This window comes from Chelonoidis abingdonii, chromosome 16, assembly GCF_003597395.2.
Source record: "Chelonoidis abingdonii isolate Lonesome George chromosome 16, CheloAbing_2.0, whole genome shotgun sequence".
Classification (NCBI taxonomy): Eukaryota; Metazoa; Chordata; order Testudines; family Testudinidae; genus Chelonoidis; species Chelonoidis abingdonii.
This window is the reverse complement of record NC_133784.1, coordinates 4,227,693-4,235,846: the sequence shown is the minus strand read 5'-3', so window position 1 is coordinate 4,235,846 and position 8,154 is coordinate 4,227,693. Positions and strand designations below refer to the sequence as shown.

Below are 8,154 nucleotides of genomic sequence, written 5' to 3'. Positions count from 1 at the left end.
CCACCGGCATGACCCCCTCCTCGGCGCCGACCCCGGTCCCGCCCCTCAGGCCGGCCCCCGCGCGCCCCACCGCCCGCTCTCAAGCCCCCCAGTGCCGCAGGAACGCGCCATCCCTCCCCGACCACCGGACCACAAACATCTTACGGGTCACTTCCGGGCGGGAACGGACCGGAAGACGGCCTGCGCATGACCGGGAGGGGGACTGCGAGCCGCTACCTGAGCAGCGTCCTGCGCAACGGGCTGGGCCGCTACGTGTGTCAACTGCAGCGCCTGAGCCTGGTCTTCAGCCCCGGCGGGCAGAGCTCGCGCGGGGCCAGGTGCGTCCGGCCGACCCCGACCCCTCTGACCCCTGACCCCTAACGGGGCAGCCAGGGGCTGTGACCCCTGACCCCTAACGGGGCAGCCAGGGGCTGTGACCCCTGACCCCTAACGGGGCAGCCAGGTGCTGTTATCCCTGACCCCTGACCTCTAACGGGGCAGCCAGGTGCTGTGACCCCTGACCCCTGCACTCTGACCTCTAACCGGGGCAGCCAGGTGCTGTGACCCCTGAACTCTGCACTTTAACTGGGCAGCCAAGTGCTGTGATCTCTGACCCCTGCACTCTGACCTCTAACTGGGGCAGGGAGGTGCCGTTACCCCCGACCCCTGCACTCTAACCAGGGCAGGCAGATGCTGTGACTCATGCACTCTGACCTCTACTCCGGGGGTGGGATAGGTGTGTACACCCAACCCCTGACCCCCAGGCGCTCTCACTTCTCAGGAAGGACCCATTAAGATCTTTGCACTAAGCTCCTACTCCCTGCACTAAGATCTTCCATCCTGGCTCCCGTGTCTCACTTGGCGAGCTGCCAGGTGCCACATGGGGGGAGCACACCTGCACCCTGACTCCTTCTGTAAGGTGGGTCGCAGAGCTCACACGTAGGTGTTACAGTACTGACCCCTCACCTCTGATTTCTCCCTGCTTTTTTGTTGTAGAGGCTACGTAGAAGAGAAGGTGTTGGACTTTGCCAAGCAGAACCCTGGCGTTGTGGTGTATGTGACCCCACAGAAATGCCGAAGTCCCACAGTGGTCGCAGAATATCGTGAGTATGAAAAATGCTGCTTCCACCTTAACTGAAGGGGAGACTTGTTGAGAACTCCCCTGTTATTTAACAGTCATCCCAGAAAACAGGGGGTTTAAAGCCTCGCACTGGCGGGTGCTTCCTCCCAGATCAGAGAGGCTTGAATGAAAGGGAAGAGCTGTATGAAGGTAAAAGATAAATCCACTTTTAAAGTGGATTAAGTTAAACCAGAGCTAGGCATTCTTACTCTAGAATAAGAGTGTCCACACATGGAATTATTCAGGCCTAGCTATAGTGGTTTACATTTACATGCTATCTTAATCTGAATTAATTTTCGAGCATAGACAAGCCCCAGCTTATAGGCTTATGACAACAGACTTCTCTGGCAGTAGAGCTGTGAATCTTCTGTGGATGGTGAGAATCAAACTCTACCAAGTAAAACTATACCCAGACCAGACTGATGGCTGGATTTGGGGAATAAGCTTTTGGAAGTATAGTGCAATTCATATTGTGCTGTCAGAGTACCCAAGAAAATGATGGCTTTTGTTCAATGGACACCCAGTTTAGTCATAGTCTGAAAATTATACATCTGTTCTTAAAGCAACAAAGAGAACTAACAAGAAACTAGAAGAAAGTTTGTGTGATTTTGCTTTTGACAGCACATATGCCTCATGTACTCCAACTCCCCTGGTTTGGGTCTCTTGCAGCAGCAATTTAAAAATGTGATTGTAAGACCGCAGCAGTTGGTCAGGACTAGCTGTAGGACCAGCAACTAGTCATTGTTTGTCAGCTTGAAATCCATAAGAGACAAGACGAGTGAGATAATTTTTTATTGGCATAATTTCTGTAGGTGGAAGAGACAAAAACACGCTTGCAACCTGCACAGAGCTGAGCCCGGAGGAACAGATCTGCGTAGCACAAAAGTTTGTCTTTGTCTCTTCCGCCAACAGAAGTTGGTCCAATAAAAGTTATTACCTCACCCACCTTGTCTGTCTCATTTCCTGGCAGGTATGTGGTTATAGCAACACTGCTAATTTGAAATCTAGGCAGTTTCAGTGGGCTTCTAACATCTTGCCAGGGAAGTTCTATCTTGGCATTGCAGTACATGTTCTGAAGGGTAGGTGGTGCCGTCTCCCTAGAATAGATTTCTCAGATGCACAAATAAGACAAAAAGCAGAGTAAAGAGCTGGATCTGGAGAAAAAATGCAAAGCACTCAGCATTTTGCTGTGGCTGGAAAGGCTGGAGAGGTGTCGACATGCGATCACGTGTGGAAATGCATTGATCTGAGACATGTCCTGAGGGGAACGCGTTACCCGGCTGTGTTCCATTTGCTGAGTGCTCATTAAGATCGCTCCCATCCTGGAGAAAGCCAAACCCTCTTCCCCCAGCAGCAAAGGGGTTAACGGCCACAAGTGCCATTGACTCTCCATAGCCGGTGGGAGGGTCTCGGGAAAGAGTCATGGCCCTGGATCTCCCGCATGGGCCTCGCTGCACGTTCTCCGCTTGGTCAGGCTGGAGGGGCTGTTGAGTTCACCGCAGGGACGTGGGTCGTGTTACGGGGAAACAAGAGTCCTTTGCTGGCCTTTAAGCCAAAAGGCTAGTAGTGTTTCCTGTCTGGCTCTTTGTAAGGTGCCTGGGCAGTGTATGGGCTGCAGCTTCCTGTCAGCCCATCCTGACTGACACCTCTGAATGCAGCTGGGAGGGGTATTGAGGCCTGCAGCCTGGGTGCAGTGAGCTGGCGGGGTCTCAGCTGGGGACCAGCTCCCTGCATCGCCCCCAGCGCCATCGCAGCACTCCCGAAGGTGGCCAAACCCACGCCGGAGCCCTTCAGACAGTACTGGCCCATTCAGAACCACTCTCCGACGCTCAGCAGAGGCAGGCACCTTGGAGCAAGGAGAGCCTGCCCTGTCGCTAGTTGGAGCTCTCCTGTGTGGCTCCCCCCGGCCAGCCCAGCCCCTTTCAGCAGCACAGCTACAGAGCTCAGCAGACAGCACTGGCTGAGCAGGGGGGCTGCGGAGGGTTTTTAAAAACCAGGCCATGAAGAACCACAGGAGGCTCTAGCGCACACTCGTGGAATGGGACTTGCCGCTGCAGATCGCATCACGCCGGGCTAAGAATAGCAGCTGCCCGTCTCCCCGGCTTGCACAGGAATCGCCCCGGGGTCTGGCAGGAAGGGGGCTTGCCTGGGCCAGGGCCGCGTTGATTCCTGGGAGGGCCAGGCACGCAAATGGTGGGAGGCAACAGGGAGGTGAAGACGGCCCCCTCGCTGTGCTGTGCCAGCAGATAGACACACTGACAGTGCCGAGATAGGGGCCTTCCTGCAGAGCCCACAGGAACACGGGCCCTGTTATTCCTTGTGGTGGGAGGGAGAGGCAGATGGGGATAACTCAGACAGCCTACAAGATGCAGATCCTTGTGCCCCCCGCTGGGGGCAGAGCAGGCGGATGCCCCCTCAGCCCAAAGCTAGCAGAAGTGTAGGAGTCTCTCCTGCATCCGTCTTCAAGGGTAGCTGGGTGGGAATGACAGAGGGGTCTGGCTTGCAGCCGTGTGCCCAGACCTACAGCTAAGCAGGCGTGGATCAGGGCGATATTTCAGTGTCCAAATTCCAAATGGGGAGGGTGATCTATCGCCCCAAGCCCCCTGCAGCTTAAATTGTTTCTCCTTTGCATCCCATCCTCAGTGTTGTGCAGTGTTACTGTGTGTGGTCAAACAGCTGCCACATTCCACCCCAGAGGTGGCTGCATTTCAGTGGGTGGGGTGGGATGGGAGAGTCCATGTAGCTCACATTGAGATCCCTTTAAATGAGGCGCTGCAGATGTGCTTTATTACGAGCTTTGCGTAGCCTGTGTGTCTGGCGATCCAAGCGGGTCTAGGCTAACTCCCTGGGCTCTTCTCTTTCCTTCCAGTGAACGGAGCAGTGAGGGAAGAGATCATCGCCGACAAGACAGTGGCTGAGATAACGCAGCTGGTCCAGAAGCTGGCCAACCAGTCAGGGCTGGAGATCATTCGCATCCGCAAGCCCTTCCACACGGACAACCCCAGCATCCAGGGCCAGTGGCACCCGTTCACCAACAAGCCGAGCGCCCTCCCCATGCAGAGCCTCCGCAGGCTGGAGCAGCAGCCTAATAAAGTGTGACCTGCTGGAAAGAGGGTGTGACCAGGTGTGTTTTTTGTGTGTGTGGATGTGCGGGGGGGAATGAGACATCTCTCGGGTTCAGACCCAGGGATCCATAGGTTAAATACTTCTGAGAAGTGTCCACCCAGCCCATCGTTAATAGTAATGTTTGGAACAACAGGGGCCATGCAACTGAACCTCTCCAAGCACTTATATCCCCTGGGATGCAAAGACCCCTTATCCCACCTTGCACTTGGGGCAATAGAGGCACAGAAACGGGAGGAGTCGTGCCCATGGTCACTCAGCAGCAAATAGAACCAGGAGTCCTAATTCCTGTTGTGCCTAGTAGTCAGCTGCCCTGTTCCACCCCAGAGACAGCTGCATTTCAGGGGGGTGAGATCTCTATCCCAAGAGCGTGTAAAGCACACAGGGATCAGGGAGCTGTGGAGGCAGCTGTTCTTTCAGTCCCAGCCCCCACACACACCTTCGCAAAGTCCTGAACTTTGCTCCCATCCCAACTTTGGGGCCTTGCAGTGTTACCTCCCAGGCCTGGGCCCACGTGGACTGTTCGGGGGGATAAATGAAGCGTTTCTTGTCGAGGGAGTTTTCACGTTGCCAACAGATGTGGTTTCCCCCCCTCGCTTGCCCTGGGGGAATTCCACAGCCAGGCCATTCCGCCTGATTCTTCACGCTGCTGCGAGGGGGCTGTTGCTGATTTCCTGCGGCAGGAAGCACTGAGCAGCGTTTCTCGCTGTAACGGCGAGACAGGACAGGCCTTTAGAGCGACGGCTCCCCCCCGCCCCCAAAACACAGCCAGACGAGGTGCAGAAATCAGGTCCTGCTGCAAGACTGCTGCAGCTCTGGAGAAAATCCCAGATCTTCAGGCCATGGAATGAGGGGAGGCAGGGACTGCACGGACCCAGAGGCGGGTGCAGTCAGGTGGTATATGGCCAGTTGTTCACCAGGGTTCCCTCAGCCCTCGCTGACTGGAAGGGGGATTGAGGACGGGGCTCTGTCCCAGGGAAGCTGGGCTGGCTGCTGGGCAGCCCCCTGCAATTGGCCTCAGGGGTGGGGGGTGTATGCACCTTGGAGGGATTTTGTCCCAGCGAAGGGTCTGGGCTCAGCAGAGCAGGGACAGGAGAGTTGAGTCACTGGCAGAGGAGCTGGGTTCCTGCCCACGCTGGCCCAGCACCACTTGGGCTCCGTGGCCCATCGGGGGCTTCTACCATATGGACGGGGCAGGGACCACCACTCACCCACCAGCCCTGAGCGGTGCCCGGGACACGGACCCCACAGGCCCCTCCTGAGCGGGGGCAGCACCCAGGCAGGCTGTACCACGCTCCCCTGAAAGTGGCAGGTGGGGTGCAGGCCCCCCCCCCCCGGCCCCAGCCCCAGCCACTGCTGAAGCACCTGGAACCTGGCTGCTGTCTCATGGGGAGGATGGGCCCAGCTCCAGCCAGGGCAGGGGAACTACCGTGGGCTATGTGGCCCAGCAGCCCTTCCCTCCTCCCCCAGGGAGTGCTGGGCCCCCTCCCCTGCTGCCCCTGGACAGTGCTAGGGCTTGTGGGCTGCAGGTTGGGGTGGGGAGTCCTGGCTTTAATGCTCCTGCCCCCTCATCCCTTCCCCAGCCTGTGTAGCCAGGTGCCTGGCCCCCCTCCTGCGGGTGTGAGGGGGCGGGGGCAGAAGGGGGAAGACCAGACAGGAGCCAGGGGTGTCACCCCAACAACTAGCAAAGGCCACTGACCAGGCGCTAGGGGCCTGCTACCCCCCTATTCCCTGAGCATGATTCCCCGCCACCCCGCCCCCCAGCATAGGGCTGTACCACCCACCAGCCCATCCACCTCCTGCCCTGATCCCTGCCCCCCCAGCCATCCCGGGGCCCAGTGGGGTGGGCATGCCCTGCTGCACTGGGTCAGACAGTGATCATGCCCCATCACCAGCAGGAGGCACCCGCAGGACCTGAACATGGCATTGGGCAGACCCACACCAACCCCTGCCCTTTTGGTTGGGGGGTTCTGGGCAGCGCCACCCCAACCCCCTCCTTGCAGGGCAGGTATCGGGACTGAGCCTCCCACCTGGTCATGGTTGGCACATCCAGGCCTTCCCTGGCAGCTCCAGTCTCCTGCCACCCCCCCACCCCCCGCAGCACTGGCCCACCCAGGCCTGCTCTGCCCTCCCTGGCTGAAAGGCTGCCCGGTTCCTCCTCTCTCCAGGGGGGCACACCCCCCCTTGCCCTGGCTGCATCCAGCATGGCACGACAGTGCTGGGCATGGCCAGCCCGTGGGGCGAGGGAGTTTGCAGCCCTGCCAGGTTTCCAGGCCCCGGGGATGGGGCGGGTGGGACACCCCTGCCAGCTCCTTAGGTCAGGCACAGCTTCAAGCACCCCAGCAAGGGGCTGTCGCTCCAAAGCTGAGGCCTGGTCCCAATTAATGCCCCCGGCTGAGCCTCCCGAGGGAGAATCTCCCAGATAAACAATGCTGGGGATGGGCTGGGGGTGCACACAGAGCCCCTGCCATGGGGGTGGGGAATGGGGGACCTGGAAGGGAGGGGCAGGGGCACAGAATCCCTTGGGGAGATGTGGGGAGGTGCAGAGAGCCCCTATTAGCGAGCAGAGGACACACAGAGATGGGGAGGCAGTGAGTGCTGAAGCACCCCCTCTCTGCTAACAAACATCTCCAGCGTCTTTCATCCTGCAGGATCCCCAAGGGCCCCAGAGCACGAACATACCACCCACTGCTGAAATGCGACCACTTCTGGGGCAAGCCGTGGCTGCCACTTTTAACAGCGCTATGCAGTTTAGGCCAGGAAGTCCTGCCATTCTCCAGCGCCCGGGGGCGGGGGGTGGCTGTGCAATGGCTGGAGTCAACACGTGGCCCAGACACCAGGGCTCAGCCCCCCGTGCCAGCGAGTGGTCTTGGGCCTGGCACCAGCTGCTGCCCGGAAGCAGGTAGCAATCCTGCTTTGCCTTCCTCCCGCCAGGTCTCCTGGCTCCACAGGCCAGCTGCGGCAGAGAACTTTGCACTCACTCTCACCCACCCGCATGGGGCAGAGCAGCCCCAGGTGGGGCAAACCAGCCTTACCAGTGCAGGGCCCCATGCTCTGAGCCGTCTCCTCCCAGCACACACAGCTCCCCTGCCCCCCATGCCCGGGGTTTATAAGCCAGCTGGCCACTCACAGGGCTTGAGCAGCCAGCCCCTTAACCCTTCCCTGGCTGGGCCTGTGCCTCTCCTGCCCCAAACCCTCACACCTGGACCCTCCCTCAGCATCAGAGCAGAACCGTACACCTTGGGCTGGGTTCAGCCTGTGAGGTCAAAGAGGCCAGATGCCATGGTGACAGGCACAGTCTCAGAATCTGAATAGCAGGGAGGCGCCAGCCAGCGGCCAGATCCTCAGCTAGTGCTAATCAGCACAATTCCAGTGAGGACAACATAGCTGGGCCAGTCTCCACCAGCGGAGTTCACTGCCATCATTAACCCTTGAACCTACTGAGGACATTTAGAAATTACAGTGCCGGGGCCTCACACCAGTAGCTAACAGCCACATCCTGCCTCTTATACTGTAGCAGAGATGGTCCAATGGACCCTCGTGGGGTGACCCCTGGGGCTGTCCCAGTACAATGGCCAGAAAGAGCTCTCGAGGCCAGATGGGTTCCCTGGTTTGAAACCAGAGGGTCTGTAGTGCCCTAATGAATGCAGCTCTTCACCCCACCCCAGCAGTGCCAGACACTAGCAGAGAATGGACCTCAGAGACCAGACTCACACCACACCGACTCATTCAGACACATCCAGGTTTATTGAGCAACAAGGGGCAGAGGCAACCAGGTGCACGGTGCTGTACGCTGCCGCTATGACTGTCCATGGTGGAATGTCACTGAGGACAAGCCAGGCTGCTGGGCAGCCGGGTCGCTACATAGGGTTTAGCTCAAGCTGTCTTGGAGCTGAGGTGCTTCCATTTTGCAGGGCTCTAGCCCTGCCCCT

The 8,154-nt window shown here is 58.6% G+C and overlaps 1 protein-coding gene across 1 annotated transcript; it reads left to right on the top strand.

The window, feature by feature from the left end:
- The first annotated feature begins 186 nt into the window (after positions 1–186).
- MRPL43 (mitochondrial ribosomal protein L43) lies at positions 187–4,212 on the top strand. Its single transcript, XM_032795745.2, has 3 exons — positions 187–317; positions 976–1,082; positions 3,969–4,212. The coding sequence occupies exons 1-3, from the start codon at positions 187–189 to the stop codon at positions 4,196–4,198; spliced, it is 468 nt and encodes a 155-aa protein (XP_032651636.1). The 3' UTR covers positions 4,199–4,212.
- The last annotated feature ends 3,942 nt before the right edge of the window (positions 4,213–8,154 follow it).